The 22626-nt window shown below is 39.9% G+C and overlaps 1 protein-coding gene across 1 annotated transcript in view; it reads left to right on the top strand.

Annotated features, from left to right (window-relative positions):
• CHRDL1 (chordin like 1) overlaps positions 1–22555 on the top strand; it is a 37425-nt gene extending 14870 nt beyond the window's left edge. The window contains exons 5-12 of the mRNA XM_009090334.4: positions 8618–8763; positions 9525–9618; positions 11258–11325; positions 12021–12195; positions 15444–15638; positions 17327–17494; positions 18599–18688; positions 19956–22555. Coding sequence (XP_009088582.2) covers positions 8618–8763; positions 9525–9618; positions 11258–11325; positions 12021–12195; positions 15444–15638; positions 17327–17494; positions 18599–18688; positions 19956–20086 — 1067 coding nt within the window. The 3' untranslated portion in view covers positions 20087–22555. The remainder of the gene's footprint in view (positions 1–8617; positions 8764–9524; positions 9619–11257; positions 11326–12020; positions 12196–15443; positions 15639–17326; positions 17495–18598; positions 18689–19955) is intronic.
• The last annotated feature ends 71 nt before the right edge of the window (positions 22556–22626 follow it).

The following is a 22626-nucleotide window of genomic DNA, read 5'->3' as shown; positions in this document are numbered from 1 at the left end:
ACCTAACCCTGCACTGAAACAGTGTAACAGGTTTTCTCTGTCTGAGGTTCCTGTATTTTCATGAAATGGTCAATCAGGACTTAGTTCTGGTGATGAAGTAGCTCTAGAATATTTGTGTTTTACCCTACTTGATGTGACAATGGTAAAAATTTTTTTACCTCTGTAAAAAAGTCTCGTTTCAGCAGCTGGTGGTTTTGACCTTGAAACTGTCAATTTGCAATAGCAGTTTATTCCCCCATGTGCTGCTGCTCTCTGGGCTCATTTTAGATATCCAGCCCTGAAGCTGCACTAGGAGCAAGTCTAGAGTACATAGAACTGAGTTAAAGGTGCTGACAGGTTTCCTGCCTTTCCAAGGCAAAGGGATGCAAGAGGCTTTTACAGATACTGAGGAAAGTTTGGTAGATAGGAAAATTTCTGGGAAAAATGGAGCACATTTTATCGCAGGTCACCATGAAACTTGTGTTCCACAATGTCCCTCACTGTCTGTAAGACAGAGATTCCCTATCTACTCTATTTTCTTTAGCACCTCTGCATTTGGCCCCTCTCACCAACTAGCCCCAGCACAGTACCTCATACCCAAGTGGCCAAAATATGGTCATGGAACATTTCCTCACTGAAGGTCTTTTTGGGGATGTGAACCTCAGTGGCAGAATGAGGAAATCCATGTTCCCAGCTATCTGCTTTTTTGCACTGGCCTTTCTGGTACAAATGGGTCAGCAGACAAACATTAATTGGATCTCTGAGTACAAAGCGAACCTACTGTTCTTACTGTACCTTAGTTTCACTGGAACTGCAGGAAAATAGGCAAGTGCTCTGTGTTATATAAAGTACTGCTATTTCTGCATGAAATGCACTGCATAAACACAGAAGAATATAATTTATGTGATTCTTTTCCATATACACATAAGGATCATTTTTTAAAGAATATTTTAAAAATACAGTTCAGTTTGCACACATAGCATGAAGGTTAGCTCAATCAACAGAGATTTTCCAGATTTATTCAACATAACTATGATGAAAATCTCACTGTCATTCTCCTAGCAAGCTGCATAATCTCTGCAGGATGCTTCCCTCACCTCTTTTAAGTCTTAGGCTGCTCTGTTTTGAATTTGTAAGGATCAGATTATAAACACATATTTATTCCTCCATTCCAAATATGTCTCATACTGAATAGCTGTTTCTTATATACAATAACCATATTCTGTTGTCTTGTGTGGAGGAGAGGGAACAGCCTAACATAGAGGATTTTTGCCTGGAGGCAGGCTTCTTTATCTTTTACTTGGAATGTTACTAGCACTTGTATTTCTCCAGGACTGGGAAGAGCTTTGGCTAAGAAGTCAAAGAACTCATTAACACTTTCTCAAAGCTCTGATTCCTTAGGTGGAAGAAGGCTAATTCAGACATTGATAATCTGAGCAGCTCAACAACAGTTCACATCTTTACACGCTTATCTTGCTGTCAAAAGGGCTGTTCCAGCAACCAGAAGAGGCACATAGCATTTTAAAAGCTGGAGAGAGGAGTTTCCCCCTGGTCCCCTTCAAAATTCTCACAAAGGGAATTTTGAAGTCCTTCGATTTACTCTGTGTTTTCCTCTTGGACATCAGTGTGGCAGAGGATCCAAGCATGTTTCACCTGTCTGTGCAATCAAAAGTAACTAGAAAAGTAAATCAATAGAATCATAGAATGGTTTGGGTTAGAAGGAACCTTAAAGGTCTTCCAACACCCTGCCATGGGCAGGGACACCTTCCACTAGACCAGGCTGCACAAAGATCTGTCCAGCCTGACCTTGAACAGTCCCAGGGATGGGCAGCCACAGCTTCTCTGGGCAACCTGTTCCAGGGCTTTATCACCTCCACAGGAATTAATTTCTTCCTAATACCTCATCTAAACCAACTCTCTTTCAGTTTGAATCCATTTGCCATTCAGATTCTGCACATGAATAAATTATCTCATTACTGTTATTCCAGACTACTTCAGTATTTTGGGGACTCCTAGAATTAATTATACACCACTTTTGCAGTGGAGCATGAAGCCTATTTTGTGAGCCTTTAACACTGCTATGAAAACCACTGAGAGACTTAGTACACAAAAATCATCCCTATATCTGCCTGAGCTGATTCAGGTTTCACATAATTTTCAATATGCAAAATAGGAAGAAGTACTTTGATACTCAAATCCTGTTCCCCTCTGGCATTAGAAATGCTTGCGGTCTGCACATTTCCAAGAATTGTGTTTTATTTCATAATTGCTCTTTATGTGTGGCTTCTGAATAGGTAACCTGTAATTCTTAGGCAAATTTTAAGTTACAAGGAAAGTAATGCAGCCTTGCAGGATGCTTGTTACAACTTGAGGGGTACAGAAAGCAGCATGTGAGATCACTGGTCAGCTGGTGTCCAGTGACAGTTTCCTGCACCAGGATACACCCCAGAGAGCTCTGAGTCCCTGTTGAAACTAACCTGACACTTCCAATTGCACACATTAAGTAGCAGAGCTCCCTGGGCATTCTAGGAAATGTGCAGAAGAAATGTCAGTGCAAACAGTTGTCCCAGAGGTTCAGCAGAATCCAGTTGCTGCTCTACTGAATATGGTTCCAAAACAATCCCGAGTCTCTTGGTCTGTACATGCTTATGCTCTGTGTTGATTCAGAAAACATGTTTCATAAAATCCTCTCTGTATTCAAATTCATAATCTATCATCTGTCTGCTTTAAAAAAAACCCACCAGACTATCTGCAAAACAGTTCCCAGTATGGTAAGTTTCTTAAGGCATTAGACCTTGTGATTAATTTCATATTGTTTAGCACTAGATTGTTTTTATAAGGGTGGTTAATAAAATAGACAAACTGTAAAACCCAAGGCAGGCTGGGCACCCAGCCTTTCTGCTGGACACTAAAAGCATATCTTTTTCATTAAATGACACTAGGTGATTCTGAATGTTGCAGTTTAAAAATAGTTTCTAAGTCAGCAAGCCAAGAGTCTGTAGAACTTTTAAAAAATGTTCTTTGCCAGATGTTCTGATACTAAAATAAGCAATAGTGAGAGTGTTAAGTACTAACACAACGGACAGAATACTGTAGGAGAAAGCACTTCATTGAGATGCAATAAACCCCCACAGACCCTTGCAGAGGTGCTGTGCAGGGTCCCAGCAGCCCCTGCTGAGGGTTAGGAGTGGCATGAGCTTTGCTTGTGCCTTCATTGGCCAGTGAGTGCAGTCTCCATTTCAGGAGGACACTCACTTCAACCTGCCACTGGCTGCAGGTCAGTACAGCTAAGCACAATGACTGTCACAAAGCCAAGATGTCTCCTTGTCCCCAGTGGCAAGGAGTGCCCAAAAGCAGCTGATTTTTTTTGTCTTTCAGATGTCACATCATAAACACTTTACTGATTGCCATACCATGACTGTACTGATTCTAAGGTGGTTTTCCCAGTTTGTTAGGTAGTTCCTAAATTGTTCATTAGTAATTATACCTGTACCTCTTGTCTTTATCCAGAAGGATTCAAGTTCAGCACTTAATTGATTGTAGTAAGGACTGGATCCTAAAGCTATTCCTCAAATAAGTTATCTCCCATTTCCCAAAAGGTTAGATTGCTCATAGCTGGTTACTGCTTTTCACTCTGCACATAAATACTTTTGCAGAAATTACCAATGTTTTAAACATCAGGAACTGCCCATGGAATGTGCCTAAGCTATTCAAGGGATTAGTAGCAAATAACTGATGCTCTTCTGCTTTATATCCAAGTAAGGGTAAAGCATCTCAGGACCAAGTTTTTATAACAATCCAGGAAGGAATAGAACTGTAAACATAAAAAGCTGAAAGTTGTGTTTCCAAAACTGACTGTGATCCATGTGATACACAATCTGTTTCTCCCAGAAGACTGGAAAGTCAGGTATGAGTACATTTTTGACTCTTCCCTCAAACCTTAGCCCTTGGACACCTCAAGTATGGGCAGAGCATCAGGTACCCAGACAGGCTTCCTGAAAAAATATGTGATTGGAGCAGATTCCATTGAACCATAAAATTTCCATAAAATTTCTGTGGTTTCTGAAATTCATATCCAACACTGTTTTGTCAGACTGTCAGGAAAGCACTGGTGCTGCAGTTCACACTGAGGTAGCATCCCTTCATGGCAAAATTTTTGCCATACTGTTTCTTTGCAGTATGCTCTGTCAAATGAACCACAGTTCATGAAATCTGTGAACTATACCTGTATGCACTTCTAGTTCATAGCTGACTTTCACATCAAGGTTTCCTACAGGTCTTAGTTGATACAAATCCTGTTTGTACAGATCAACAGTTCTGCACAGTACAAGCATCAGTCTCAGAAAAGCAGCATTCAAGCACAAATGTTGGCTGAATCCTGAAGGAAACCTTTCTATTGACTTCATCAAGCCTGGAATTTACCCTGTGTGTATGGGGCATCAGTGAAAAATAGCCCAGGCAGACAAAAGAAGCTGGACAGAATCCCATGTTTGGAAGAGAGGAGTGTTTGGATACGAGAATTCAGGCATAGCCACTGTATTCTCCAGTTGCTTTTTAAAAAAGAATTGTTTTGAATATAATCCATTTTTGATACAGTTGTATTCTGCTGTCTGTTTGTAAAATCTGAAGGATTTCTTCAGCCAGATTTAATCTCTAAAGTTACTTACAGGATAAATTCAAATTCATATCAGGTCATGTGAAGCCCAGGTTGTACCTCTTGGCTCCTGCCATTACCTCATGCTAATGTTGGTGATAAAGCACTGCTATCCATATTGCAGACTCATGGTCTTATCTTGATCACACTAAAATTGAAGGCAAATACAAGTATGACCTCTCAACTTCTACACAGAAGTCTGAGTCCTTACAGAATAAATGCCATCCACAGAAACAGAGATATTTTCTTTACAATGATGCTATAACATCTTTACCCTACACATTGTATGTTGCTTCCACTGACATGCTAAGAATGCCAGGAAAAACCCTTAGATGGAACCCAGTTAATTAAAAGGATTCACACAGATGGTTTGCCTGGTACTTTACAGAGGCAGCTAATTAAAGCAATGTTAGTCAGCACCATTAAAATGCCAGATGAAGCTTTGGGAACAAAGGAAGCAAGGTTTACAAATAGAGCTTTGAGCAATGCAGTATATTTGCAGTTAATTAATCTGATTCTAACCTGTCTTTTCTAAGGCACAGAATAATGTATGCTGATATCAGTATTAATGACAAAATTTTTCAAAGCTCAAACGTAGGACTTATTAAAACAATCCACAATGACTCTAATTTCACATTCTAGAGGAGAATATGATATCATGGGGGAGTCTGAACTTCTCTAATTACCCATGATTTTGTAAAGCATTAGAAAAGAAACCAAGTCTGAGTTAAGAAAATCAGTCACACACCAGCAAAGTTAGACAGAGAGAGAAACTGCACCAGACAGAAATTATATTTGGACACAAAAAAATAAACAAATCTTCCTTGCAGCTCCAGGCAAATGCTGTGTTTGGAGAGGATCAGTTGTGCTCTTCAATATGCCATCTCCAATATATGACTATATGCATTCTTTTGCAATAAAAAGTAATGTGATCTTGATCTGAAGACTTTTTGAGACCTGACTCTGTGCAATAATGAAATATGTCCAGTCACTTAATGTGCTAAAAGATAACCATATGGACAGGTCTGTGCATAGGACTTAAATCATGGTCTTATGTCCTGTAATTGAAACTGACTTTTCTTACAATTATTTAATCAAATAAGACTTCAATTCCCTGAAAGGAGGCTGTAGTGAGGTGGGTGGCAGTTTCATCTCCCAGGTAACAAGTGACAGGTTGAGAGGAAATGGCCTCAAGTTGCATCAGGGCAGGTTTACATTAGGTATGTTTAGAATGTTTTGACAGACAGGGTTGTCAAGCATTGGAACAGACTGCCCAGGGAAGTGGTGGCAGCCTCATCCTTGGAAGTGTTCAAGAAACATGTGGGTATGGCACTTGAGGAGATGGTTTAGTGGTGAACATGGTGGTGGTACTAAGTTGAAAGTTGGACTTGACGATCTTAATGGTCCTTTCCAACCTTAATGATCCTGTGATTCTCGGGTTTAAAACAGACATAGAATTTCATCCCAGATTCCAGACAGGCAGGTGTAGATGTGTTTTGGGCTGCATGTAATGATTTAGCTGTCACAGGCCCACTTCTGTGATGGATTAAAAGAAATACAGATGAAAACAACTACCTTGTGCAACTCTCTCTGCCATCATTTTCCAAGCAATAAAAGTTTCATTGTCCTCCTTCCTTATTTAGAAGCCACAGTTTAAGGGCATTCGGTGATTTCCTACAGAACTGAGTGATGTGGCATATACTGAGATAAATCTGCAGTAACATTTTCTCTCTTCATCCAACACTCTGAAGAGTCATGGTGAATCATTCAGGTATTGGTCTTAGTAAATGTCAGACCACAAGCCACACACTGCTTTTGGACAGGCATCCCACATGGGCACAGCAATGTCCTGCAGAGGCTCTGTGAACAGATGGTCCTTGTCTCCAGTCAAGGACCATCTCTGTTATCCTTTAATTTCTCCTTCAGTTTTAATTTCTTTCTAGTCTTCTGCTCTTCCAGTTGCTCAAGGGGCAAGGAGATAACTCAAGGTTTGTCAGTCTTTCCTCCTGCTTTCCATAGATGACTCTCAGAAAACCCAAGAAAGAGATTTAAGTTTTGGGAGGCATCAGAGTCCTGAAAAGTGCCTCTTTATCCATGTTTTCCAATATTTGTGCCTAAATAGTAGCTGAATTTGTCAATTGAATCTTTTGCTGATGACTTTTGAAGGATTTCTTAATTAGAGCATACATCTTGCCATTCCAGACTGTGCATTTCTAGCAAACCATACAGTAAGTGCCAAAAGCAATGCATTTCTGTGCCAAACACAGATGTTGTCAGGACTCTGTACTCTTGATAAGATTTTGGAAAGGTGTCATTCGACACTCTAGATTGCTTTGAAATAATGATGAATCCAGTGCTTCAACTGTGGAAGTGCAAATACCAAGTGTGTCAGGCAATGAAATGTCAGGCAAGGAACCCTGACCAGCTGACTTCTGCCAGTCTCCTACAGAAAGGATTTTGCTGACCCCATACACTCTCAAATACTGTAGTACATGTATGTTCCACAGACAGATTTGACATTTCCCATTTAAAGTATTAATATTTGATGGACCAATGTAATTAATATATGCTTTTATAGAAAACTAAATGACTAAAAAACTTAATGGCAGTGCATACCAGCAGAGAACTGCTTTTCCACTTGAGCTCACAGCTGAAAAATGTACATTCTGTGGTGTCATTCTTTCAAAAAAAAAAAAAAATCTCTGGGTTTATCTGATAGGTAATGAAAGGGACTATAGGAAAACCTGAATATTCAGATCAGGTTTCTTTTACATGAAAGCCCAAACCCACTGATTGAAATTTCAGCTGCATTCCTTGAAATTTGCTGTGATTTGGGCGCCAGAGAACAAACACTCCACTGTTACTTCCACAGAGCCCTTGTTTGAAATGTCTTTTCCCATGCTGAGATGCTAAATTAATGTGAATATAAATATGTAGTGCCAGGTTCACTGCCCAAGCAGTATCAAGTAACTTACATTTCATGGGTAAAGTGCACTCCCTTTGCACAGTTTATCAACTGCTAATAGCTGAACAATCTAGGGGATGTTTTAGCATAAGGTATGGATAGCTTTATGTCTTAGAAAAACATTTAACCCATGTGGTGCAAGAACTCAATCTGATCCTGAGTTGAAGCAGGAGGTTTCAGAGTTGAATTGATGCTGCCATATGGTGCACTTTGTCATATGCATCAAATTCTGCAAACAAAGTTTCCTCAGCTGCACATCTGACATTAAAATGAGAATGCATCAGTGCATGTCAGAGAAAAATCAACTTTTGGTTAGCTTTTGACATCTGCCTTTGACAAGTTTTGCCCGTTTTGAAAACAGCAGCAGCAATGAATTGTGAACGCCACTAGGAACAAACAGTACACAGCTCTCTCTTGGCAGTCCCATCATCATTACTGCTGCTCCTCTACCAAAAGATTTGTGCCTGTGGATGGCAGGGAATGATCCATGCCCTGTGGCACAACTTGCTAACCTGTAATTAAGTGCCCTCTGGGCTATAATACTAGAAATCATTTTTAAAAAACCAATATCAGTACCCAGTACTAAGAAGGGGCAAACCCTGCTAGAACAGTGCTGTTGATAGTGGGTTCTGTGTGCATGCAGTACCTAATGCCTTTTACATTAAAGCATGAAAGAGCCACGTACATGTAGCAAGTAGGCACATAACCACACCCCTCTCTCCTAATACCAAATGCTACAGAACAAGGGAAAACACTGCAGCCTGAGACAGGGCCATTAGTGCTGGCATTGCAGTTGGTTGTCAGCATCCTAGGATTAACTGGGACAGTCACCTCAAAGTGTCATTTACCAAAGTTCAGCAAAATAGTAGCATATCACTTGTACTTTGCAGCATTACAGAACTTGTCCTTTCATAATAAAGAGAAATGAGGGAGAAGGGAAGTTTTTCCTCCCCTGTATTTATGACATTGTGAATTTTCAAGAACATTGGCATGAAATATTCCTTTCCCCTTGCTTCTAGAAGACTCCCTTTTCTCAGTAAGCAGCAAAATCACTGGGAAATCCTGTGAATACAATGGCACCACCTACCACCATGGAGAAATGTTTGTGGCTGAGGGGCTTTTTCAAAACAGGCAAGCAAACCAGTGTGCCCAGTGCAGCTGCTCAGTAAGTAACATGGTTTGACAGATCCCTGCTCTGTCTATGCTCCAGTTCTCCTTTCTAGATGATTTGACACTGAAATATAAGCAATGCATAGCAAAGGCTGGGAATTGAGAATTAATGATGAAACTCATGAGAGTGCTCAGAGCTGGTGAGAGTGTGCAGTACCTGGTAAATAAATGCCAGATGACCTCTTAAACACAGTGCACAATGCATACCCTGCATCTGCTGTGACTGAGCTTACAGAGCACAGGCAGCAGGTAAAATATTGCTGCTTAGCATATATAGAATATTTCCCTTCAACCTAACTGGAAAATATAGCACTAAACCAATGACTGATTTCATTTAGACTGAGCTGATAAATAAAGAGCCCCAAGGCTGGGAGGGGACAACACTGAGCTGGCACTGAGCCACAGAGCCATTCCTGAGATGTCACAATTCAAATCCAGTATATTTGAACAGTCACCCAGTGACTCTTCAGAGTGTGTCTGAACCAAAGCATCCCTCTCAATCCAACCAGCTCTTCAGTATAAATTACTGGCAGCTCTCTACTTCCTCTCATAAAATTGTCATCATATTCTTTACGAACTAATAATTTCATATTTCATAGGCCAAGCACTGAACAGGCTGTTCTAATCTAATATTCTGCTTTTTGCATAGAGTGGCATTTATGTAAACACAGATTTAGGCATGTCCATAAAAAAAAAATACACAGTACCAGACAATCAACAACTTCTTCTAAATTCCCTTTTGTATTTTACTGGCAGGAAGGAAATGTGTACTGTGGATTGAAGACTTGTCCCAAGTTAACTTGCTCTTTCCCAGTTTCTGTTCCGGAGTCCTGCTGTCCAGTTTGCAGAGGTATGTTCAAGCCCATTTTAGATCTTGTACCCACAGGACACTTGATTCTAGGGGCCTTCCCAGCCTCTCTGAATGTCTAAACCTAACTGTCTGTCTAAAAGCCCAAAATGTCTGAGAATTTCTAAATGTATTTTATCTCACTATTAGTATTATGGCACTTGAACCACCACCACTTTCAGGGTATCTAAGCATCTATGGCCTGTTCTCAGAGATGCAGATATGCACTTAAAGGTACCTGTGCTTTTCAGAAGTGTCACTCAAAATATCAGTGATGCCAGGATGCTTTGAAAATCTCCCCTGCTTGCACCTTTGTGCTGTTGCATTCTTTTGATATTCTGCTTGTTTGAACTCAGTACTACTGAATGGTAAAAATAAGGAGTATTATCTAGTTGGTTGTATAATTTTCCCTATGGTGCAAGAGCTGTGAAACACAAACCAGCATAGTCCCACAGCCCCTGACCTGAGGGGTTGGCTGAGTGCACAAACTGAACCAAAAGCTCTGAGCAGTGGAGGGCTGAGCCAGCAGGAAGGTACTTGAGAGTGCATCAGTGCTAATAAAGCAGCAGGATGCAGAGAGAGCCCTGTGCAATTTGAAGGAATGGGTCTTGCACAGAAGCTGTGCAGTCCTGTCAGTGCAGCAGGGCGACAAAGGTACTTCCTCTGGGGACCATGCAGTGGAAATTAACTTATGTGTGGCACCATGGAGGACCTGAGCTGATCTCTCAGGAGGGCAGTGCTCTGTGCTGCATGAACACGTCACCTCAGACAGAACAAGGATGAGGATCTCTCTGCAGTTCTCCTTTGCACAGAGATTGTTCCTCATTTTTTGCTGCTTTGCCATGTTACTCCACAGTATCTTTACAAATCTTGAAACTTTTTGCCAGACAAGCTGCTTGTGTAGCCACCTGATCTCAAACAAAAAAAGTGATAGTTCTATTCCCAGGAAGAAACACAGTGATATACTGTTTTAAATGTAATACACTGACAGTTGATTAAATAAAATCCTTGTTAATTGCCTGATGTCAGTTACCAGGCAGTTATTTGAGCTGTATCTGAAACCAGCCTCTTCCAGTTACAAAAATCAGTCTGACTTTCAAAGTATCAAACATAGCTATGCAATAAACCAGCCTTACACTGGAGAAATCAGTCACTTCAGACACAGTCACTAATGAGAAACCAGTTCATTAGCATTTCCACAGCAGAGGTGAGATTACATCAGATTATGCACCAGAGGCGACCCACTGTCTGCAGTGATCCAGGGCATTTTTTAATGTATTCTCCTGTCTACTGCTCTTATTTAAAAATGGTAAAATGATCATTTATCTCATAATCTACCTTGTCCTTTTCAATATGGCAGAAGCTCTTTTATCTCACCGCTGTGTTTTCTATGAAATGCAAACATAAACAAAATATTTGCAAAGATCTAGCACAGCTCCTGGGGAGGAAACTGTGAGTCAGTTTCTGCTCCCTGCATGGCCAAGTATATTACTATCAAAATTTGCTGATATTCATATCCATTCCTCTGCTCCTGACTAGACCCTAATACAGCTGTAAAGCCAGGTGAGGCTTTTCCCCTCTGTATCTCCCAAGGTGTTGCAGAGTTACTCCTCTAATGGATACTGTTCTGCTTCATGTACAGGAGATGGAGAATTATCCTGGGAACATTCTGATGGAGACATATTCCGGCAGCCAGCCAACAGGGAAGCTGTAAGTGGGACCTACAGTTTAAACACCTATTTCTTGCTCTGCTGTGCAAGGCAGTACATTGGGAAAAAAGAGAAAAGGATGTTAATAGGTCTGAATACCTACTGCCTCATTCTGGGTTCTGTGAATCTAGCCCAAAACAAGTTTCTTTCACTCAACCTGAATTCATGAATAATGCTGAATTAGAGCAGGAGCTCCTGAAGTCTCTGGATTTGTTTTTTCTGTATATGCTCTATAAGAATAAAGTTTGACAGTATTGGTTTGCTATGCAAGAATTGTTTTTAAATAATAATTTTAAATACTTGCTTCCCAGTTCACATACACACATATATTTACTATAGGGCTTCACTGTCTTTGGTGGTAAAAGTATCCATTAACAACTAACTCAAGAGATTATTTTTGTGACAGCATTTGGAGAGAATCTGAAGGGCTTTTAAGCATTAGGTGCACTACTTAAATACATGAACCAGCAGATCTTTGGGGGAGTGAGAAGAATCATGTCTATAAATGGCTGTAATATGAAACCTTCAGGTTTATGGGTATTTTGGAAAATGATTCTCTGAAAAGAAGCAGTGTTTTTAGAAAACATGCTATGCACTACTACACGTACTTTTAATCGAGCAGTACTCGTTCCCTACTCATACCCCTCGTTCATGGAATGAGACAATGAGACTCTCCTGCTCTCTGTCTGTCTCCAGAGGCACTCATACCATCGCTCCCATTACGAGCTGTCAGCCAGCTCTGGCAGGCAGGCAGTGAACGTGCCCCGATTCCCCAGTGCCAGGAGTAACCGAGGAGTCCTGCCCGACCCCCAGCAGGCCTCCGGAACCATCGTACAAATCGTCATCAACAACAAGCACCGGCACGGACGAGGTAAAGACAAGCACTTCTTCCACTGTTGCTTTGGGTCAGGATCAGTCATCTAGAGCTCAAAAAGACCTTTCAAAATATAAAGCAGAATCTTGAAAATTCGCACTGGTGTTGAGAAATCCGATGCAAATGAGGGAGGCAAAAGCAATAAGCTATGGAGGATATGATGGAGGACCTGACTGCGATCAGGTCTGCCTATATCTACAACATTGCATTTCACTCCTCAGTGTTGCTCTCTGAGTTACTTTGTGGGATTCTGCCCCATAATTCTAAGAGCTTATGTGGTGGCTGCCAGGGAAGTCAGTGTTTTGTGCCACAAAGGACACCACAATGCCTTTAGATTCACTAACTTCTTCACACAGTGACTTGTCCTGGAGGAAATTGTTTGTGTCTATTTTCTTTACACTCCCTCCTATTTTGTAACTTTTATAGCTGCAAACAGCTTATATTTCAATTGCCCTGCAAACCTCAGACTATAAAGCTTTGCCACAGTATCAGGAGGTTTTCTGCCTCCGAGACTTAGCAAATTATTCTCATGGAAAGACAGTCTTATGTCTTCCCCCACCTTAAACAAGTTTCCTGAGACAGTGGGATACAAGGGGTCTCTCCCTCCCCTGTGACTAACACAAGAGGCAGAGTAGGCAATTAGCCACACTGGATGCCTAAGCTGTAGAGAGGCAAATTGAACCAATGTAATGATTCTCACTGTAAAGAATCTTTAGTGCCTTCTGCTAATAGAATATAGGACATGCTATGTTTTGGGGACAGCAGAATTTTAAGCCCATGTGGCAAACCATATTCAAGTCATATTCCTCATGCACTACAGGAAGGACAAAAATAAAGGGAAAATACCAGTTAGTGGGATAGCAGGTTTTGTGCAGTAAAAAGGGTGGAATGCTCAGTTCCCACAGGGGTTGTACCTCTGTGAACAGAGGTCTGCAGGAACAGACCTAGGAAGCTATAAAAGAAATAGCTGTAAAAACACATGCTCAGAAGAGCATCTATCCATAAATACCAGTCAGCATACTTAGAAACTACCACAAAGAGTTAAAATCCCTTGTATTAGGGCCAACTAATCTTTTAAGGTATTAACTAACAGAAGGAATGTTGGCTATAGGATCTTTATTATCCACCTGAACAAGCATGAAAAAGCATTCAGATCATGCCAGTGTTTTATGGTGAATCTAGGAGCAGGAATCTCCACACAGTGCAATATCTTTGACATGTAATTTGCACATGAAGACATCATCAAAGCAGTTTCTAACTGACTTGTTTCAGCAAATAAAGGACATACAGACGAGCAGCTTATTTCTGGATGCAGTATAACTTCAGACATTCACTGCCTGGAGAGTGTCTGAGAGATCCCCATGATGGAAACAGGAATGCTGACCATGTGTTTTCTTTTGTTCCTGTGCAATTAACAAGTGTTTTAGTAATTAATGCACATGTCCCTTGAGACACATTTCAACAAGTTAGAGAACAAACTCACAGCTCTTCTGACATGCAAATACTGTGTGGATACAGATTTCTCATTCTGAGCATGAAGAGCACTAAAACCAGGGTAACTAGAAGTTATTTGCCAGTATTTGGCTTCTACTAGAGTCTTCATCTCCTGCCTCAGAGAATTTATTTAATTGTTCTGTGGCAAAAAACCTTTAAAAGACAGAGCATATATATCTGTACAGTGTCATGTATTATCCCTTCACCTGTCAGGGAGAACTTGGGAAGTATTTATGTCCATAAAGGATCTGGAGAACTCTGGCTGGGGGAAAAGAAGTCCATGGAAGCATACAAATTAGCAATATTATGCTATTTAAGCATGTAAGAGGCCTGCTGAGCAGCTGAGTACTTACCAGTTTTTTCATTTATAGTTCTTTCTCCCATGTTCTTAGTTTACAGATAAAACTTCACTTTTATTTGAGAAACAAAACTGTTTCCTATCTCTAAAAAAATCCCATGTCTTAAAAAGAGAGCTAAAAAGTAGCAAATTACTAACGAAATGATAGCATAAGCTCATGAAAGATATTGCAAAAAACACTCCCCATAAATCTCAGTAACTCACAAAAATATATCAAGTAGTTGGTTACATCTGTTACCAGTTAGATATAAATTTCAGATTACAGACAAAATTTAAATTGCTTTTGAAAGTTACAGGCAAAATAGGAACATATTTTACAAATAAAAAACATTAATAAAAATGATGGCATATTAGAAGAATTGGAAATATTTACAACATATCCCAGCTTCACTTTGTTGCTTTTAGAAATCAGGCAGTGCCCTTTCTTTCACCTTGTTAGGATTAGTTTGCATTTTTCTTTGTGTTTATAAAATATTTAAAAAGAAAGAAGTAGGATTTATAGGACAAATGGAAACATGGTGTAAAATGATTTAATTCCCATCAACTGCTGGGTGACCCAAAGTGGCTTCTACCAGGCATGGATTTTTCCACTCTCTTTGTGTCAGCTGTATTTCTCTGACTCCCAGGGGCTCTGATGAATAAATATTCTGAAGTTCTTAGAAGCTTTTGGAATGAAATTTCAGTCCCTAATGAATCTTTTCAAGTTTTCTTTTGATTCCAAAAGCCAAATGAATTTATATACCTATTGACATACATATTTCCACAAAGGAATTAAACTTTATTTTGCAAGTAATCTGTGTTTTTTTTTTCTGTGTGCTACATAGCAGAACTCTCATGTACAAGCAATAAAAGGCCCAGGTATCACTAATCCAGCCAGCTGATAGCATTGCTCTCACTGCAAAGGCTGTGTTCAGCAAATGGCTGGAGATGTGCAGATGACTCAAATGACATGAACCTGTCATCTCCAAATTCAATTCAAATGCAGTCAAAGCCACTGTAGCAGGCTGTGTCCTTTGTGTGGACTGAGAATATGAGGGGAAGGAGTGAGTTTTCTAAGCTGGTTAATGCATAACTGAAATGCATGAACTGGGGTGGGGGGAGCTAGTCAGACACTTGACCTTCACTGTTTTCCTCAAAACTTAATGGACATCAGCAGAGTTGGCATCAAGGAAAAACTGCTCAGAAAAGGGTGACCATGGGCTCAGACTCATTTTAAATGAAGGAGCTACAAGTTAAAATTAAAAGCAGAGAAAATGGCCTGAGATGCTAACAGATGACGCAGAGACACTACTTTAAACAATGTGCATGAATTAAATGAATATTTATAAACAGGTAGGAAGTGAACATACCTTTTCCACTTGAACTTGTTCTTCTTTTTTCTTTTCTTCTGTAGTTTGTGTTTCAAATGGCAAAACTTACTCGCATGGTGAATCTTGGCATCCCAATCTCCGGGCCTTTGGAGTCGTAGAGTGTGTGTTGTGCACCTGCAACATCACCAAACAAGAATGTAAGAAAATTCACTGTCCAGAACAATATCCCTGCAAATACCCTCAGAAAGTAGAAGGAAAATGCTGTAAAGTCTGTCCAGGTAAAACAAAGTTGATCACAGACCACCTTTTTGCTGTGCATGTTAAAGGGCTTGGCTCAAGCCTCCTGACCACAAGCTCTGATGTGAACAGCAGCAGCTGTGCCATGTTCCAGCGTGTGTGCAGAGGCCTCAGTGGGAGGCAGGCAGAGCTGCCTGGCCACCTCTCCTCTTGCTGCTGCTCCTCACACAGGGGAGGTGCTGCTGGCACACGTCCTTAGCAGTCGCTGCCTTTCTCTCTGCTGTTAACACAACTTCCTGATGCAAATTTTCAGAGTAGTACAGAAATGTATACAGAAAGTTCATTACTGCCAAAAGTCTCCCATCCTTCCCCCACTACAGTGCCAACAGAACCTTCAAATATTTTCTAGCTTCTAAAATCCACATGGAGATAACATAATTTCTGCTTTTTAAATGTACCAGAGAGATTCATAACTCTGATTGGTGTCAGTTACATAACTTAATCCTTAAAATAAATACTAACTTATCACAGATTTAGCATTGTGTCTATGCTGCACTAATGATAAAACTTATGTAGACTTACTAAAATCAATGCTTACAGCTAGTGAAAAATTTCCTGAAAGGATTCTGCTGATGGTTTGCCAAATGAAAAGCCATGTTTCATGTAATACAAAAGGTAAAGGACTGTCCAGTTCCCTTATGTGCCTTTAAACAGTTCCCTTATGTAGCCATTTATGTGTTTGTTTGTTGATGCGCTGGGCAAGAATGCTCTGAGGAAATGAGCTGCTCAGCCACTGTGGAATCATTTGTAGAATGCACACTTCCCATCTTCTCCTGCCAGTCTTGCTTACTGGGAAAAAACCACGATGCAGTGGCAGTAGGCAGGCAGGAGGTGTGTATCTAGGTCTTTTGGATACTTGTGAAGCAGAGATCCACAGATTTCATTGGAAGAACAGCCAACAAAGCCTGGTTGACAGGCTTCAATAGAAAAATTAATGGCAAAAAGGAGGTTGCTGCCTTGTTTTTTGAGATCCTATGTACCCATTTTTAAGAAACCTGAACCTTTTCCTGCAGTCTGTCTTGTACATGTGGAGATGTATTAATTGTTAGGTGTTTCCACAAAAAGTGGTCTGAGCCTCTAAGTTGCATCATCTTTCTTATATTCCTGCCCAACTTTCAACTGCAACAGAATAATTACAATTTCTAGTTATGCTCTACAACTTTACCAGGTGGGCAAGAGATAATGTGTGCTGTGGCTGGCTCAGGCTTGCACTGGCCACGTGGCTGCTGCCAAGCAAAATGCAAACCTCAAAGATTCTTTTCCTCAGCAAAACATTAATCTGGGTCTCTTCACTCTAACCAACCACCAATTTTCATTTAGTTCTTTTATTACCCTGAGATTTTTAACATAATTTCAAATATGCTTGAAAAGTAGAAAACAGGTTCAAGACTTGTGAGGAGTCTCCCAGACCACATTGTTGTACGCAGCTCATTCCCTTAGGAAACTGGATTACAAGTATAAATACTGTCTTACCACCATGGACAGGCTACCAGAACCTGGCAGAACACTGTTAAGTGTCTGTGTTAACAACTGGAGATGGATTTGTATGGGCATACAAGAGAACATTCTGCTTTCAAACTGATCATTCTTGGCTATTGATGCCAAGCAAATTCTGGAGGACTTTATTATAGCTGTAGTATGTGCTCTGTCCTTTTTGTTTTTTAAACAGAAGATGTGCCAAGTCAAGCCTTTGACAACAAAGATTACTTCTGTGGGAAAGAGACATTTCCTGTCTATGAGTCCATTTTCACAGAGGAAGGAGAAACCATCAGGAAAATAGCAATAGAGATTGAAAAGCCACCTCAAATAGAAATACATGTGTGGACAATAAGAAAAGGTGAGTTGAGAGAGTTCTTTCTTTAAACAGTGCATCATCTTCCATTAAAATCCCAGGACAGTTTACAGATCCAAGCATTTTGCTGTTCTTTTGGCTCTTTAGGATATCACTATTACAGCCACTTACAATACAATTGAGTTTTCCTGCACAAAACTCATTAGAAACACACAAAGCTGTAGTTCTGCTAACTCCTACCCTTCATTGGGAGTAAAAGCACAATGACAAACAGGTTTTCAGTATTACTCTGTGTAATTTATTGCAGATAAATGGGTAGTAGGGTTTGAAACAAGTGCCTGGAGGCTCTTACTTAGGATGGACCAAAAAGCTTTCCATTGAAATTGGTCTGCCCTGTCTGCCATGTGATGATACACCCCTGATGGTGCATATAGAATATGGGCAAAAAATGTGTTAAGGATGGAAACAATATCTTTTACTAGACTAACTGGTAAAATTAGAACAAAATAGAGAAGCACTCAGAAGCCCAAGCACTACTGCAAATCATGAACTTTCAGTGTAATAAAAATTATCTCCAGCCTCATAAAAATCATCTCTATCTACTTTAAGCAAAAAGTATATGATCCTCATGGGAAGCCCTCACACAGTGCACCTTTTTGCATGGAAATGATACATCTCTCGATGCTTAAAAGGAGAAAGCCAAGGCCAAAGTGGGAGCAGAAAAGAAATCACAGAGCATTGGGTGGTTCACATTTACCCTGTGTGTTAAAAAGCCACAAAGCCTAATAATGATTTGACAGTCATGTTGCCTGCTGGCTCAAAATGGTATCTGACTGTGGAATTGTGCTGTTTTTCTCCCAGACACTGGGACTTTTGGCTTCTGTTGTAATCTTACATTTCCTTATAATTAGGAAGGATTCAATGTTTTGGAAAAGAATTGGCTAATTCTCACACCCCTCACAAACTCGCTGCAATCCCAGTTTCACAGGAGAATAGTTTTACAGGGAAATAGCAAAAAACCAGAGGGATGGAGAAATAGAATTTTAAAAAGAATAGACTGAAAATTTTACAAAAAGACAGGAGAGCACCCCAGGTTTAGAACAATGGGCACATTTCCAGTAACATGCACTTCTCATTTCTTTGCTGAAGGGATTCTGCATCACTTCTATGTTGAAAAATTGTCCAAGAGAGAATTTGAAGGACTTCCTTACTTCAAGTTGATAACAAGGACAACCCTTAGTAAGTAAAACTCTGATCTCTTGAGGTTTCTATTCTCCATATAATCATAGCCATGAAAAACATTCTCTGTTACTCATCCCAGTCAATTGGATGTACTGAATTTTCCTCTAGTATATAAGCACAATATTTGATAAGTTGAGATTTAAGTAATCAAAGTACAGCAATTAAAAATATAGATACATATAACAGTAGTTCATGTACATGCTGTCTTAGTCTCTTGTGTTTTGACAAAGTACAGTATAGGATCTTTTCTGCCCATGCTAGCCTAAGTCTGAAATATGACTAATGTCAGCACAGCTGCAGAATTTGGATTTATTTATGTAACATGTCAAGTTACCCCAGTGTTTTAGAAAATAATTTAGAAGGGAAAAAAAAATCAGATATTTTTAAAGGATTCTACATGCCCTTATGTTGTATTTGAAAGATTACTTTCTATATTCTTAACAACACCTTTACTATTAAAATGTGTTTTATGAAAGGACATGTACTACTTTTACCACTGTTGATTCAATTTGGTTTTTGCATTTCATCTGCTTTGGGATTGTGGCAGTAGTTAACAATTACTAATTCAGGTAATTTGCTAACTGAAATAGGATATAGATATTTTTAATTCCTAGTTCTTTTGCATTACAACTTGACATTTTTTTCTATAACTTTTTTTCCAAGTTAAAAAGTCTTTTTCCCAGAAATAACATATTCTTAATTGTTACAGACCTCTTGAAATACAGATATGTTTTCATATAAAAAGTTCCCTAGTTTTTTGCTGTCAGCCTTCCATAAGCTTGTCATTGTTATCTGTAATGTGTTCTAGTAGCCAGTAGTATTCTAGTTATCAGGACAGCATGCATTTCTATTACCACTGTCATAAATGTGTAGAAATATTATTTTCCATCACACTTTGTATTAGGCACAGGTAAGAGTTCACAGTACATAACAACTAGCTGTGTTGCTTCCCAGCTTTTAAATTCTATTGTTTACCAGGGTATCCAGTGTCATAAAATGGTTGAATAAATAGAGCCAACTTACAGGACTACTTAATTAAAGAAAATAGTAATATCTGATCCATATTTATTTTTTTAACAAAGTTATTTTGCATGGAATATGTTACATGGTTGTAAGATGCTTTGAATATTTTCCATGGGAGGATTGGACATTCCCTCTTTGACCATTGTGAATCAGTTGGTTTGCAGAGTGCTTGTAAATGTCTTCAAAGTCCCTGTGCCCTTTTCTAAGGCAATATCTGTCTCCTTTGTGTTTTTATTTTCAGGCCAGTGGAAAATATTTAGCGAGGGAGAAGCTCAGATCAGCCAAATGTGTGAAAGCAGAGTGTGCAGGACTGAGCTCGAGGATTTGGTAAAGGTTTTGTACCTTGAAAAGTCTGAAAAGGGTCACTGTTAAGGGGGACAGCACTGGAGGGGAAAACACAAGAAAACTTCTGAGAACTTGGATCTGCAGCTGGACTGCAGGCTTATTTTGCTTAAGTCAGCAGTTGCCCTAAACCCCAAAACTATAATGCAGTAATTATTCACATCATGCACAGCAAATTTGCTGCTTTATGTGTAGTGGTCTGTGTCAACTGTTCAAATATCTCCTCCAAAAGACTAGAAGGCTCTGTGTTACTGGTGGGGGAAGGAGAAAGACTGTGCTTTCCTAGAGTTGCATTTCTTTACAAGTTAAAAAGAGAAAAGAGAACATTTTTACTGTTATTTGGCAATTTATTCAAACTAATGAAAAGAAGGATACCTAATAAATGTGCAGGAGCTATGGAGAGCATTATATCCTGTCCTGAATTTATACCATTTCTGGTGTTGAAATGACTCATGGATTTCTTGTAGTAGTGGAGGAAAAACAGGAGTGATACAATATTCATGTTGGAGACATAAAGATCAGATTTAAACTAACAGACTCCTTAGCAGCCTGCCTTTGGGATGATGTCTTGTAGTAGAGCAAACAAAGTCCATAAATGAACAGCAGGTGTTAGTGGCAATCAATATATTTTTGTAGCAATTGGAGCAAATGTTGGCTTTCAAGTGGTTTTCACTGTTTCTTCCACCCACTTCTCTAAAAGTGTTAGCTCCCTATCATAACCCTAATAACTTCATTCTTCTGGGCCCTATTTACACATGCTCTTGGCTGGTAAACCACTTTCTAAAGTGACGTGGCAGAAGGTGGTGAAGTACTTGCAGTATTTTCAAATCACCTAAAGCATTAAAACTCATGATTAATAATGCCTTAAAAGTTGTGACAGAACTTAATTTATTTGTTCTGATTTGTTACAAACATAATCTTCATTTTCTGAGGGTGACCTCTCAATTCTCATAAGTCAAGAATAGCTCTCTTCCATGACAAACAACAAACAGCTATAGGCTTGTAGAGCACAACAAGCAGCTGCTTGTTGTGACCACTGTCATCTTCAGGAAAAAAACTCAAATCTGAGAGATTCTGTTAAATTTAGTATAGCACATCTACAGTGTGTTTAAGAGAAGTGGCCTTCATCTGCAGAGTAACTATAATAATTTGAAAACTGTTTTCACCAAAATCCTGCACTGCCCTGTGGCTGCAATATTGGATTAAATCCCAAGATGCAAGTGACTCTGCCTGCTTTTGCTCCCATTTTCTACTCCACAAGCAGACAGGAATAGTGCTGTTCAAACACAAGCTAGGAAACAAAGCTTTATGGAAATGGCCTGAGCCAGGGGCTGGGGCTTCACAGGGAGTGAAATCAACAGTGACAGGAAGGATTTTGAGGTTTGTCATTCTGCCAGTGACAGCGCTCAAGGGTATCCACATTCCTAAAGGGATGAAGTTGTGGGAGAGGTTGGTGCTGAATGCCAAAAGCCCATTCAGGCAGAGCTTCACCATCGTGAGGGGATCCTTGGCTTGGGCAGCAGGCCCTGGCAGGCTCCATCAGCAGTGCAGACCCCAGGACCAGGCTTCTCTATGGCACCCGGGGCCTGGGCATGCTGCCTGAGCCTCAGGGGAGTGGGATGCAGGGCTGCTCAACAAAGAGGGGCAAGTGAGGAGAACAGACATGAAGGTGAAAGAAAAGCTGAAGGAAATTAGAAGAAAACATACAGAGTGATGTCAAGACCACCCTGCTGACATTAGGCCTGGACAGAGAGCAGATGAGATTTGGGCATACAGGCCGTTTGAAAGTGCAGCAAGTTGAAATGCAGGAACACCTGGCTAAGAGAAATCCTCTATCACTGTTCATGAAAAGGCGAACTAAATGAACTGTCCTGCCACCTTTCCAGGGGACTGTAGCTTCCATAAGTCCTGTCCTGGTGTTGGAAAGGGGTGTAGCATATCTAAACAAAGGCCCTTAAACCTCACTGCACCAGAGCTGCAGTGTAACTGTAGTAGAAGCAGTCTGGCATGAGTAGCACTGATTACACATGGCAACTACTGGGTTGAAATGTGCTGCAGGACTGTAAAATTGTATTATAAATCTTTAGAAAGAGGTTCTGAGGAATTGTAGTGTTCTGGTGAGAAGACAAGCAGTTGATTTCTCACCTAACAGGCATTGTCTGTAGCAGTATGTGGTGGCAAAAGACTAAGTGGAAAGTGTACAGTGTTTGTAATTTTTTTTATGAGGATGGCTACCTGCTTTTTTGGATTTGTGACAGGACTGGTGGAATCCAGATTGTGTATTTATTTTATAATAAACACTTCTTAAGAAAAGCAAAAAACAATCATAAGCATCATTTAGTAAAATGCAGTGTTGCGTTTTTCCGATTTCTGGTCACTAAAGACAACAAAATACACAGTGTCATGTTTTGCATTCTCTTCATGAGATGTATGTCTGTTACAGTACTTATTTATGTACTTGTTGTATCACTTTGACCTGGTTTGATAAATTAATAAACTCTGAAGTTGATAATAAGATGGTTTGCCTAGGGTGCTGTTTGTTCAAGATGTTTGGTTTCAGCTCCCTGTTT

This window comes from Serinus canaria, chromosome 4A, assembly GCF_022539315.1.
Source record: "Serinus canaria isolate serCan28SL12 chromosome 4A, serCan2020, whole genome shotgun sequence".
NCBI classification, from domain to species: Eukaryota; Metazoa; Chordata; class Aves; order Passeriformes; family Fringillidae; genus Serinus; species Serinus canaria.
This window is presented reverse-complemented; position numbering and strand designations above follow the sequence as displayed.